At 38.0% G+C, this 14,628-nt stretch overlaps 1 protein-coding gene across 1 annotated transcript in view; it reads left to right on the plus strand.

The window, feature by feature from the left end:
- Nucleotides 1-13,767, plus strand: part of LOC127419981 (teashirt homolog 2-like) — a 74,235-nt gene extending 60,468 nt beyond the window's left edge. Inside the window, exon 2 of the mRNA XM_051661862.1 lies at nt 9,939-13,767. Coding sequence (XP_051517822.1) covers nt 9,939-12,961 — 3,023 coding nt within the window. The 3' untranslated portion in view covers nt 12,962-13,767. The remainder of the gene's footprint in view (nt 1-9,938) is intronic.
- The last annotated feature ends 861 nt before the right edge of the window (nt 13,768-14,628 follow it).

Here is a 14,628-nt window from a genome sequence, read left to right on the forward strand (position 1 = left end):
ACAGTAGCTTTTTGTAGACAGAATAGACAGAATTTATGTCTAATTTCAAAACTGATCTTTGTCTGTTTGAGGTAATGAAGTCTCAAAGGAGCACTTTGTTTACCATCTTAAAGATCACCAATGTTTGTCAGTTTGAAGACCACAAATGTTTGTGACGCAAATGGCACAAGATCCGTTTATATGAACTAATCCCTTAGTGACCTTTAAGTGCTTTTTACATTTCATTTGATTATTTTTAGATTTCAACAACATTCATTATGAAAAGAAGCTTCCATTTTATAACAATGTTCGCTTGGTTTTCACCATAGTTTACAGTAATATACCCTCTTGAGCTTTCGAAGAGTTTCGTTTGATGTGCAACACAGTAACCATCTAAAGCAAAATGCTCAAAGAGCTTCGAAACGATTCCACAATTGTGCATGTCACTGCAACTTTCCCGTGGCCAGCCTGAATTGTGGAACTCTTACTTGATTATATTATACCATTAAATATTTAATGCAGGGGTATATGAAAGCAAGGCATTTATCTGCATGAATAGATCCTGTTTAGTCAAGGAAGTAATGTGCTTTAAGTAACATCTCTGTCATGCATACAAAAATTAACTAATCTTTCCGCTGCCTGGTTTCTAGCCACAACCCTGGAAGAAGATTGTCAAGCAGTCAGTGTGGCTCGGTGACTTTTATCTGTCTGTCTGTCTGTCTGTCTGTCTGTCTAACTATCTATACCGTATATCTTTATATGATTATAGTAAATGGCTAGAAGATTGTTTTGTTTTTTTGTTTTTACTTTATTATTTTAAGTACAGAATGTCTCTTGATTATAATTTTCAGAGGCCAAACAGTCAAAGATTAACATGTTTTTATACTTAGATACTTATATCTGGTATTTCTCACTTCTGGTCAATGTTATATTTGGACGTTGGAGAATGTTAACACTGTTCTCACTTTGCCTGGGGCTCAACACAGCATGGGAAAAGATTTAATTGGGCCTGTTAAGTATTAATTGGCGTCACTTCAACAGAACCAATCCTTTGAACTCATTTATTAAATAGCCAAACATCTGACTTTGGCTTGCTAATTACAGCAATCTGTAAGCATTTTAAAAATGCTTATTTAAAGGGATAGTTCACCCATAAAATGAAATTCTGTCATCATTTAGTCATGTTGTTCCAAACCTGTATGACTTTCTTTATTCTGTGGAACACAAAAATAAATTTTAGGGAGAATTTTAACCTCAGACACCATTCATTTTTACTACTGTATGAAAAAAAAAACAAAAAAAAATACATATATATATAAGTATCAAAATTAAAATAAATCTGAATAAAGTTAAGATTTACAATGTTTCTATCATTACTCGTTTGAAATGCAAACTGTGCTGTGGTAATAGTTACAGCACATTGCTTTTGCGTCTACCATATTTCCTGTGCAATGCTGCAGACGTGTTGGGAGTGGCAGGCTCTGCTAAATGAGAATATCTTGCTGTTTTATGCGATTTATCAAAGTCTCTGTGCACCGCGGTTCAGCACGCCGAGAGACTCTTGAACTCTATTTAGGGCACAGTTAGGTAAACCCACAGTGATCTTGGCTGTCATAGCTTATGACAAAAATCAATAGCCAAACCAGTGTGTCCAACAAAGGAGTGCCTGTGCAGTGCTGACTGCAGTAGAGATTATGGCGCTCGCGTGACCTGCTTCGTTAGCGTGCGTGTGTCTGTGTGTGTGCAGCCGTTTTATATGGGACACAAAAAATCTTGCCTCTCTCTCTCCCACACTGCCTCTCTCTTTTTTAACACGTGGCATAAATCCGGGAGATGAAAATGTCACGGAGCAGGTTCATTTTGTAAAGAGGTTTTGATTGCCATGCGCGTGTAATTGATTGTTCCAAGGACAGGGGGAAATCTAGAAATGTCATAACAGCCTCTGCTTAGGTCTCTCCTGCTGCGAGACAATCAATGAGAAGTAAAAAGAGCTATCGATCCGTGCCACGGCAAAAACTGTAGCCTGAGACGGTAAGGAGATCGGTGGTGAAAGTGGCATAGACCGCCAGACCTGTCAACAATGCCTCAGAATTACAGGGTCTCCTGTGATGCTAGCATTACCTTTCGCATATTCGCAAACGGTTGGAGATGTTGCAGCTGTCTCTTATACACCCCCACCCCACAAACCAATCAATGAAAGAAATGTTACTGCAACAGGGGTAAACGCTTGATGAAGTGCTGATAGAAATATTAGCATTAGCTCTTAAAGACCACGTGGGAGAAGTTGCATAATTGATTGGGCGAAATTGGCATAGACCACCTCGGAATTACAGGGTCGCCTGTGATGCTAGTTTTACCGTTCGCTTATTTGCAAAAGGCTAGAAATGTTGCAGCTCTCCCCGCCCCCACGGAAAAGCCAACGTTAGGCTGAAAATAATGTAGTTGCGCTGACAATTCAGTGGCAAAAGTGGCATAGACAGGCAGACCTGTATCAATGTGCATGTTTACATGCACACTGTTGCGGATTACTCCCAGAAATCTGCTTATTTAAAAAATCTGACAAAGCAAGAAAACCGTGTTTACATGAGATTTGAAATAATTGCGTTATTCGCTGCTTTTGACGTAAAAACCGTGAAGAGACATACGGTCAACATGTGCGCACATTGGATAAGCAGGTGAAAACACCGGGTAAGGTGTTTACATGCCACGCAAAATCGACATAATGGGCAAAAAACTACCCGTGTCAACCGGTGTATTCTTAAACCGTTTATGACTTTACAACCTTATAAAGGAACAGCGTTTATTGCATGTAAATGCACTCAATAACACCAGAGAATTACAGGGTCTCCTGCGATGCTAGCGTTATAGCATATTCGCAAAGGGCTGAAGATTTAACAGCTGTCTCCACATCAAATTTCTAATGATCATCTTATGTTGTCGCCATCTAGTGGCATTTTTGTGTTTAGTAAAGGCATTTATTTTTTACGTTATTTTTTTTTTATATATATATATATTTTGCATATTGCATATTTCATTTAGTTTTCATTTCAGTTTTCGTTAACAATAATAACACTGCTGCAACGGGGTAAACATTCAACGAATTGCTGATAGAAATATTAGCATTAGCTTTTGAAGGGCCGGTGCTAGGCTGAAAACAATTCAGTGGCACGGAAAATTAGCGAGTGACAGGAAAAGTTCTTCAACAAGGACCGCCTGAATGTTATGTTAGTTCATAGTCACTCTGAACTAATGCAAATCACACCCCTGACTGAATGCTGACTGACAGATTTACCCCCAACAGAAGCTCACACGTCTCAAAGGGGATGATTAGCACACTGCAGTGGCACGTTAAAAGGACACGTCCACCGAGAACATTCAAATGCCTCATACACCACATTTTTAACTGTTATTATTACAGTTAGCCCTGTATAGCGAATAGACTGAGTTTCAAGAGCAATTTGTGCATATTTAAAACCAAGCAATTCTGTTAGAGCCATTGTGTAGCAGTCAGCGCTCATGATCTAGAGCAGTTGGTTCTCAGTATTTTATTTCGTCATGCCTCCCTTTGAAACAAGAGAACATATGTTCGGGAAAAATAATGTTTTATGTTTTTTTTTTTTTACTTCATCTCAAGAAAAAAGTTTTCTTTAAAACATTGCATTATAAAATACAATTAAATGCATTTTTTCAGTTTTCACTTTTTTGCTGAATAATAAAAAATGTTACACACTTCATTGAAAAGAAAAAAATCAGGATTAGCATTTTTCTCTAGGACAATTTTTTCTGTTATTTTCTGTATACTTTCTGTTCCATAAATACATAAAGCATTTTAAGCCTTGTTTATACTTTCACCTGGCACTGTAGTGCATCCTGTGCAGATTGTTTTTTTAGAAATGCTCAACTTTATGCAAATGAGAAGCTGAAAACACCATGCTCCAACCAATCGCTGTGAGCTGAAAGCAATGACATCTGTCATAAGCACTTAACAATCTGATGATAATGCTGAAGTTTCTGCTGGATTCAGTGGTGTAGTCACATCATTATGTTTAATTCAGACTTCAAACAGACTTCAAATTGTGATTGCATGCGTTCATTGTAGCAATACTGTGGCTGGATAAGCAACAGTGTAATAAATCAACACTGTTTGTATATTTAGGCATTCAGAAATATAGCTGGCATCTTTCCAACTGTGCATATATTAAGATGATATTATTGCTTATGTACGGAATGCAATGATAGACAATACACTTTATTTACATTTTTTAAATATGCCCCAGAGTGGCAGTTTTCTAGCAGTATGGAAACATAGCATTATGTGGTGTCAGGTGCACTCACTGCGCTGCACTTATGTAAACAAAGACGTTTTTGAGTGCGCCAGATTTGAATGGGTAAAGAGGTAGATTAAAAGAATAGTTCACCCAAAAATGTAAATTCTCTCATCATTTACACACCCTCATGACATCCCAGATGTATATGACTTTCTTTCTTCTGCTGAACATAAACAAAGATTTTTAGAAGAATATCTCAGCTCTGTAGGTCCATACAATGCAAGTGAATGGTGACTAAAACTTTGAAGCTCCAAAAAGCACATAAAGACAGCATAAAAGTAATCCATAACACTCCAGTGTTTTAATCCAGGTCTTCTGAAGCGATCTAATCTGTTTCGGGTGAGAACAGACCAAAATGTAACTCCAACTTTTCACAATAAACCTGGACATCAGCAATCTCCTTGGCGATCATGATTTCAAGCTTGATTACACTTCCTAGTGCCACATAGTGCTTTGGGCATACGTCAAGCACTAGGAAGTGTTATCGAGCTTGAAATTATGATTGTGTCAATAGACTGCAATTGGAAGATGTACTGTGAAAAAGGTGTTATATTTTGGGCTGTTCTCCCCCAAAACTGAATGGATCGCTTTAGAAGACATGAATTAAACCACTGGAGTTTTATGGATTACCTTTATTCTGCCTTTATGTGCATTTTGGAGCTTCAAAATGTTGGTCACAATTCATGTGCATTGTATTGACCTGCAGAGCTGAGATATTCTTTCAAAAATCTTTGTTTGTGTTCTGCAGAAGAGAGTCATTTCAGTCTGTTCCTTACACAGCACTACTGCATGGCTTCTGAAGAATTTAAATAAAGCACACGAGTGATATGGAAGAGTTTTATGGTGCTTTATGTGCTTTTGGAGCATGACAGTCAGAATCATAATCCCTCATTCTTGTGTTTCACGGATGAAAAAAGTCATACTGGTTTTGAACTAGGAGGGCAAGTAAAAGATGTCAGAAATTTAAATATTTTGGTAAGCTATTAAATATTAACATTGCTCCTGAAGCAGGATCACATATTATTTATTCTATTTTTGGATGTTTTACAAGTATTTAGACATTATTCCAGTTCCACTGCTCTAGACAAGGTAAAGCCATGATGCTTGCGTGGACGACGCAGGTTTGAGTCTGACCTGTAATGTGTTCTGACAAATAGATAATGAAAAGACATTGTGAAAGTTATGATATGTTGCCCATGTCATTACTGTTTTTCAGGGTTTATTTTAAAGGCTGGTTCCAACAAGAGATGAACAGACTTTTGATAGACCCTCATTTTGAAGTGCTGTATTAAATTACACATGCATATTACATTTAAATGCTTTTTTGTAAAGCTCAACTTTTTCCCATCTCTTTTTTTAATATCATACTCTTTCAACTGTCTTCTTTAAATTCCGTAAAAAGTACTGCATAACTTCATTTTAGGTGCATGAAATTTGAAAGCCAGCACATTTTTACATGAGTACATTAAAATGATGGTGCCAGAGGAAATGATACAGATTACACTCACTTTGATCCGTCAAAGTGCAAAATCATTAGCTCGTTACAGTTTAGGTTTAGAATACAGTTCATCATAACGTCTGACACCATTGTGCAAAAATAATGGAAATACATCACTCTCTTTTACAATTAAAAAAGCTTTTGTTCCAAGCCTTTGATCACATTTACAGTAACAAGAACTGACTTTTAAGGGAAAAAATGATAATACCACTTCTGTATGTATAAATCAGATTTAATGCACGCATTTAACGCATGCATTTCTCTGTGCTGTTCAGCAGCCATTTGGCTTGAAATCAGGCAGCTCTTTGAAATCCAGCTGTCTGTATGTTATGCCAGGAGTCTTTCCCAACGGATTAATGTTATAAACACTTAGAGGCTGATTTATGATGGACACCTTCGGTTTTTTGACCTTAGAATATCCCTGTCTGAAGATATAAATTTGTTGTGACACAGATTGGAGGGTTTACAGAGGTTTATGACATGCTAAATCTCAGCACAGGCATGCCAGCACCTTATTTTGTAAGCCTAGTTGGCCCAACGGCCGTTTTCAGTGCTGTGATATAGCACAGAGTGCCCAAAAACAGTGTGTGTGCCCACAGTGAATTAGGCTGCTAACTGATCTTATGTTCTTGAGATTAAAGGAATATTATGGGTTCAATACAAGTTAAGCTGAATTAACAGCATTTGTGGCATAATGTTGAATATCACAAAAAAAATAAAAAATAAAATTCTGTGTAAAGTTATCCATTTATACAATTTTGCATCAAAACAGTGATTTTACAGCTCAGATGATACACAAGTTTTAACAGAGAAATTAATGTAAGTGCTTTTATAAAATTATAAGCGTCACATTTCTGCCTTTAAACCTTCCAAAAATTGGCCCCATTCACTTCCATTGTAAGTGCCTCACTGTAACCAAGCTTTTTGCTTTATTTAAAGAAAAGGAGGGATGTAGGTAAATATAATGAAAACAGCTGACTGTAACACCCAGCCCTACTGTACATGCACGATTACAAAAAAGCATCCATGCATACACTACTTAGACCAAAACAAAATAATGTGTATTGAATATTACTGAAATTAATACAAATGGCCCACGTTAACGTCAAGTCATGGTTTGGTTGTTCTATTGGCTGAAACATCAATAAAAGAGTGTGTGTGTTTGGGCTTGGGTTGACTGTAGTTGCCCTGCTCGTGTGGCTGTGTCCTAATGCTCAACTGTAGTAGATTATACAGTTACTGCAGGAAGGACTGGTGTATTTCATGTCTAGAGGAGTGGTGTCCTTGAGTTTGATCTTGCACTCCAAAATCCTGCTGCTTGGCAGGGATCACCAAGCTGGCTAACACAAGCTCCCTGTTACAAATGGGTAAGGAAGGGGAAATGTTACCATTCATGAAGGGATTTTGGAGAGATGTGGGCCTGGAAAGTGAACATGTGCCTTTGGTTGTATTAATGTCTTTCCCAGACACTTGGAGGAGAATGGAGATATTAGAGTCTTGGGAACAGTGACTGTGTATGAAGAAATGCCACCCTGTTATCTAGAATAAAACAGAATAAAGTAATTATCACAGTCAATTTAATACTTTCATATACTGTACTCCTGTGCATCTACTTATTCATGCGATTATCTAATCAGCCAATCGTGTGAGTGTGTGTGTGTGTGTGTGTGTGTATATATATATATATATATATATGTGTGTGTGTGTGTGTGTAGGAAAATATTTATTTTTATTGGTGCATAGATATTAAAATGGTTAAATGAAGTTAAATAATACCATTTAAAGTCTGCCCCCCCCCCCATTTGCAATTAATTGACAAACTTAATTGCAAAATAGATTTTTAAGCAAATACTGATATTTGTAATTATTTGTGATTTATTATTCAGCATCTCATGTAATTCAATATAAAAAATGTAATACAGCATAAACTTATTGAGATACAAAGTTGTTTTTTTACCAGAGAATCCTAAATTCACAAATTGTCCAAAAGTATTTTGTATTTAAAAGTATTTTGTTTAGATTTAGCAGTATTGCAAGGCTTAGCAGATCCAACAGAATATCAAAGTAATACATCACGCATTAAAACATTTTAATTGCTTTGAAAGAGACACTCCTTAGACTCCTCCTAATTTTTATTAGGGTAAAGATTATTACAAATTCACTAAAATGCATTGCGGTTGACTAATGCATTTCTCATTTAGCTGTCTGTCTTTCATCCGCAGTACAAATAGCACTCGATTGATACCTCCAGGTGTATGGTGTCATGGCAACTTTGCCTGTTTAGACTGTAAATATTCTCATGGAACATCATCAACATCTATCGTAAAAATCTCGTAAACAGAGATATGCAGAAACATGCCAGTCACTGAAATATTGCATTGCACCATGACTTAACAATTTCTCTGTAACAAAACAAGGATTGTGCAACAGAATACAGGAAGACAAGTTCTAGAATGTTTCAAGGTTTATATCCATCTCAATATTTTACACCGCAGATAGGCAACCTAAAAATAAAGATTCTGTTTTTGGATGAAGATTCTAAGACTTGTTTTCAAAGAATATTAAGTTTATTTTTCTTACCCCATGGGCAAATAGTTGTTTTTCTTGTTTTAAACATAAGGCTCAGAAAGTTTTATTTACTTAGTGCAATAAACAATAAACTTGCAGTAATTCAATATATATTTCCTAAAAAAGTCTTAATATCTTATGCAATTTAGCTTCTGAAGTAAGGTTCTGCTATTTAGATTCATTTATCCCTCACAACATGTAAATAATCCAAAGCTAAGCAAAGACTGCATGGCTGTCTGTCATAATGGCACTTAACTGGCTGAGTGATCACAAACACTCAAGACACCACCGAGAAGGCATCTCACTCCTTTTATGTCAAAACTATATACACATTTCAATACATAAAACATGATTCTCTCCTCTGACACTGCTTGTGTACGAGCACATTCCAGGATCAGTCATTTGAAAAATCTTCATTGCGGAAGATCAAGGTCATGGCACCTCCGGAAGCTTTTGTATGGGCACGATGGGCCCCTTGTTCAAGGGACCCCATTCCCTGGGCTTGTTTGGAGAGGCTAAATCCCAGCTCCATCTTTATCCATTTGTTGAAAGGAGTTCACCTCCAGGCTTACTCTTAAGGCGCCTCTGAAATATTGATAAAAAGTCTTATTTTCAGAATCTGAAGACACGGGACATTACGAGGGCTACATAGTGCAGCACTTTTAGTCTTCAAATTCATGAGTTCCCCTCATTGAGCATCACTAGCTGAAAAAGAAATATTAACTACATAAAAGGGAAGTGTCTGGCCCGGGCTGTTAGGTCCTATGTATATTTAACTGAGCACATCTGCCCATAACAGCTCTTGAAATTCAAAGTGCCATCCAAATATGTGGTTATAAAATATAGATAATCTTGATTTTTCCTAACTGCAAAGATTGATATAATTGACTTTAAGTGAATAATTTAGTAAGGTTTAAGAAGTGATGATAGATTTAGCAAATTATTCTTAAACTAGTCAGTAGTGCTTCATTTGTAAGCAGTAAATATTGAGGGATCAAAAGGATGTCAGGTTGTATTCAACTCTTCTAACTGAAATAAATTTATGCTGCAGTATCTAAATCTAGTGAAGATGTTTTCACCTCCTTTTGAGTGAGAATGATTGACAGTAAATGAGAACTTTTTAGACATTGCGAACCCACAAACTGATAAATGTTAAAAATCTTATCAACCTCACCATCTTCAGTTTTGTATAATTCAGATGGCATGCACAGCTTGTAAATAGACTAAACTGTATAGGTCTTGTCATGTGTATGTATCGCCTAGATAAAAACAGATGCACCCATGCAACAGATGAAACCTTAGGAAAACTAAACCAGTGGTTTGTTATAAATAACATATACTGCTAAATTGCCCACTATTACCAAGAGAAGATTGTGGGGACACAAGCTTCCGTGAGGAACGACTACACAATGATTTACAATCATAAATTAGATCAATTTCATTCTTGTATTCGCCTGTCTTTATTTTAAAGTCTCCCTGGCTCTCACATATAGTATCAAGTGGTGTTCAAGTGTGGTTAAAGTTTATACAAATTAGATATCCTCTCTTTCTGTTCTGTGTTTCAGTATATGAGCCGGATGAGGATGCTGGTGGCCAAGATTCGATCACAGAGGAGGAGGGTGACAATGAAATGCAGACAGAGGAGGAGAACTCTGAGAGGCCTGCTTCCAAGGACAAAGAAGACAAAGAGACAGACAACAAAAGCAGCTACAGCTTCCAGAACTCTCCAGTCAGTGTCCTCTCCAACCAGGAGGTCGAGTTGGAATCCCGGCTGAGTGATGGCAGTGACAGACTGTCTGACTTTAAAACCTCACCACCAGGAAGTCAGAAGGACACAGAGAGCCATGGCCCAAAACTGAAGGATGAAATGCACAGTAGCCTGGATAAAATGCGGGCTGCCTATTCCAACTTCCTTTCAGACTCCTACTGGTCAAAAATTGGACTAGATTTGAAGGTTGGCAACACTGGCAGCAAAACGAACTGCGACAGCTCCAACGGGAGCACCAAGAGTGAGTTTGACTGGCACCAGGATGCACTCTCAAAAACCCTGCAGCAAACATTGTCCCCAAAACCTGTGTCAAAGCCTAATCTATTCAGCTCCGTCCACCTATACAGACAAAACAACAAAGCATGCGGTGCGGTCTTTACCGGAGCCAGTCGGTTCCGCTGCAAAGACTGCAGTGCAGCTTACGACACACTGGTGGAGTTGACAGTGCACATGAACAAGAGTGGTCACTACCAGGATGACAACCACAACAGGCAAAGCATTGCCTCCACTTCATCATCCAAGAACCGCAAGAGGAACCTTCAAGACATGGAAGGCAAGGAAGATGCACAAAAAGTTCTCAAGTGCATGTTCTGCGGCCACTCTTTTTATTCTCTACAAGACCTAAGCGTCCACATGATCAAAACAAAGCATTACCAGAAAGTGCCTTTAAAAGAACCAATCCCAGTAATCACTCCAAAATTAGTCCCACCAGCAAAAAAACGTGCATTTGAAGCCACAAGGCCATGTTCGCCTGATTCCACAACAGGGGCGTCAGGTTACAATGAGGCACAAAGATCATCTGGCCTCGCAAATGTTCCCAACAACCGGTATGGCTATCAGAATGGTGCTAGTTACACGTGGCAGTTTGAAACATGCAAGTCTCAGATTCTGAAGTGCATGGAGTGTGGAAGCTCGCATGATACGCTTCAACAGCTTACCACTCACATGATGGTCACTGGCCATTTCATTAAAGTGACAAATTCGGCTTCCAAGAAAGGCAAGCATCTAGCCCTTGACCCTCTAGCAATAGAGAAAATGCAGACACTAGCTGAACCAACAGTGAATGAACTTGATGGAGACAAGGTTTCTCCAAAGTGCACAGCATCTGGTGACTCTGAAAGGGCCACTCCAAGGGAAATGTCACCGGACAAAGCTGAGAAAAATGGAGACAAGGAGGATAAGCAAGATGATGAGGATCAGAAGTCCACTGATGCTAATTTCAAGTATCCATATTTGCGAGAAGAGGACCTCGAGCAAGGGTCTAATGGAGGGGGTGACATTCTGAAGTCTTTAGCAAATACGGTGGCTTCGGCAATCAATAAAGCTCAAACAGGAACCCCCAGTTGGAGCGCTTACCCCAGCATTCATGCGGCATACCAGCTATCAGGTGTGATCAAGACTGCCTCGGTTTACACATCTCCTCATATCCAACTGAAGCAGAGTCTCAACCACAAGCACAGACCCATCGCTCCTAAGAGGAAGTTCTTTCAGGGACTTCGAGGACTTGAAAGTTTCCACAATTCAGACATCAAAAAGGAGAGGAGTGACGCATCTGAAGGCAAAGAGAGCCAGAGCAGTAGGTTTGATCTGGTGGAGAATGATGACAGTGATTGTCAGGATGATTCCTCCTCCTCTTCAAAGCTAGATACTGACTGTGTAAGTGAAGAGAATGACACAATCAAAGGGAAGTTGAGCCCGGCTTTCTCTGACAGAGGGAACCCTTCACCTAGCCCCCCTGTCAGTAACAGGCACAGTAGTTCCTCAGAACGTTTCAGTGACTCCCAGGAAGTCCTTAGCATAAACCCTCTAAGCGCACTTCAGTCTGTCTTGAATAATCATTTGGGTAAAGCAAACAAGCCGAGGCCAGAAAGCATTCTCTCGCATCACACACAATCCATATTTTCGGAACTCAGTAGAGGTTTAGAGAAACCAATATCGGCCCTCTCAACTGCTGCCGCCGCCATCAGGGCCAGCAATAGCTTCATGTATACAAATGACGACCAGCCAATAGACTTGACAAAATACAAACACAACAAACTAAACTCACCCCTTTCGTTGCAGTCCTCAACTCCAATGCCCCAGAAACATGCACTCTCTGACATTGCTGATATGGTGAAGGTTCTTCCAAAAGCCACAACCCCAAAGCCACCAATGCCAACAAGAGTGCCTGCCATAAAGTTGGAGACTGATGTGCGACGTTTCGAAGATGTCTCCAATGATATGTACTCAGTGCACAAGCGTAAGGGCCGACAGTCTAACTGGAACCCCCAGCATCTTCTTATTCTTCAAGCCCAGTTTGCCTCCAGCCTTTTTCAGACATCCGAGGGCAAGTATCTTCTCTCAGATCTTGGTCCTCAGGAGAGGATGCACATCTCGAAGTTCACCGGGCTTTCCATGACTACCATTAGCCACTGGCTGGCCAACGTAAAGTACCAACTTAGGAAAACAGGAGGGACCAAATTTTTGAAGAACATGGATACCGGCCATCCGGTCTTCTACTGCAATGACTGTGCATCGCAATTCAGAACACCTTCTTCGTTTATATCCCACCTTGAGAACCATCTTGGTTTCCAGATCAAGGACATGAGCAAACTACCCATAGAACACCCAACTAAAGTAACAGAGCCCGAACTTTCAAAGGCTCTCAATGTCCGACCAACGGATTTGCAGATCACAGAGGATGAAACTGACTCAAAGTTCAAATGCAAGCTTTGCAGTAGGACATTTGCCAGCAATCACGCAGTCAAACTTCACTTGAGTAAAACTCACAGTAAATCCCCTGAGAATCATTCACAGTTTGTTGAAATGGACAAAGAGTAGTTTTGTTGATTTTTACTACTTGTAGTTATCTTGTTGGTAAATAACTGTAATTGCTCTGCTTTTATAAAACACAGGTCAAATTGTCTCATTTTCTTTTTCTTTTCTTTTTTTTCTTTTTTTTTTTTATCCATAATGTTTCAAGTAGCATTACGTAGAATGCTTAAACTTCAACTTCAGAATCCACATTTCATCATACTGAGGACTAAATGGACACACTGGCCGGGTTAGAATGAAGTGTACTGCTAGAAAATAAATAATCATAAAAAGATTAAGAATACATTGACATAATTCTTTGCACCCTGTTCAAATGCACCACCAGTAATGAATTGTATTACTGCTTGAGACATAAATGCTGATGTTTGCATGCAATAGCTCTGGCTATGACTACTATTTATTTGTATGATATGGCAAGTTTAAACTGTATTACTTTTAACAACAAATTGATCAATGCATTTTAACTGTAATTTGCAGATCTGATAATGCACTTGTGTAAAAACACAAGCGCTCAAACAGGTAGCCAGACACACATTAAAAACATTTACTGAAATGTACAGTATATTTGCTCTGTAAAATGTTTGTGTCGCAACAATAGAACAGAGATGCACTTTAATAAAACTTTAAATCACACGTTTAGGCGCAGATTTAGTGTGTGGGCTTACAGATTTGGACAGGTTTGGCACAAGGATGTCTCACATTAATGTATATTTAGCATTGCAGAAAAAAAAATTCTCATTGGGGGAGAATACGTAGTGAGACAAAAGAACACTGCACCTTTTATACCAAACAAATAAAGCATTAACATTTTCTTACTGTCTACAAGTCTTCACTTCAAATCTATTATTCCTACACTGTAAACAATGTCCGTAATTTTAACGGTAAAAGACTGTAAATATGCTACAGTAAAAGATTGTAAATTGGTTAACGAGTAGTTACCTTAAAATACACATTAACATTTTTTAATATATTTAAAAAGACAATACATGTAGTTTTACAGTAAAAAAGTATGATTTTCCCATATAATTAATGGAAAAAATTATATTATGTTTAACAAGAGAGTACATGTACTTTTTACGGTAAATTATTGATAAAATTATGATAAAAAAAACAATAATTGGGTGTTCCCAGAATTCCATTCGTGACCCTTTTTTTTTTTTATTTATTTTTTTTTTTTTATTTTTATTTTTTTTTTTGGGATAGAATGGAACAAAGAAATCTAATCACAATAATAATTTTTAAATATTCTGTTAGTATATTTTTGTACATGATTTTGATTACTTTTACCATGCAGGGGAGACCAGGGCAAGTTGCTATATTGTGTTCCTGTTAAATATTTCTCTAGATTTTTTTGTTTGTTTGTTTGTTTCAGTCAATCTCTGTGTAGGCTCAAACCTTAAAGTTTTGGCTTAAAATGTAAAAAAAAAAAAAAAAAAAAAAGAAAATTGTGTAGCCCAGGGGAAAATATTCAGTTAATTTACCACACGTTGACCCAATAGTGGGGCATGTTGTCACAATTGAACCTACCACTAAGTCTATTACAGGCTTTTTCAGGTTTTGAAACAAATCATTTCATGAAACAGAAAATCAGGAATGTAACACAAAAATGCCCAACAAAACTTTTTTTTGTTTTTCTTTTTTTTTCTCTTGATGGTCTGGTCTAACACCCTTGC

Source organism: Myxocyprinus asiaticus, chromosome 29, assembly GCF_019703515.2.
Source record: "Myxocyprinus asiaticus isolate MX2 ecotype Aquarium Trade chromosome 29, UBuf_Myxa_2, whole genome shotgun sequence".
In the NCBI taxonomy this organism is placed as follows: Eukaryota; Metazoa; Chordata; class Actinopteri; order Cypriniformes; family Catostomidae; genus Myxocyprinus; species Myxocyprinus asiaticus.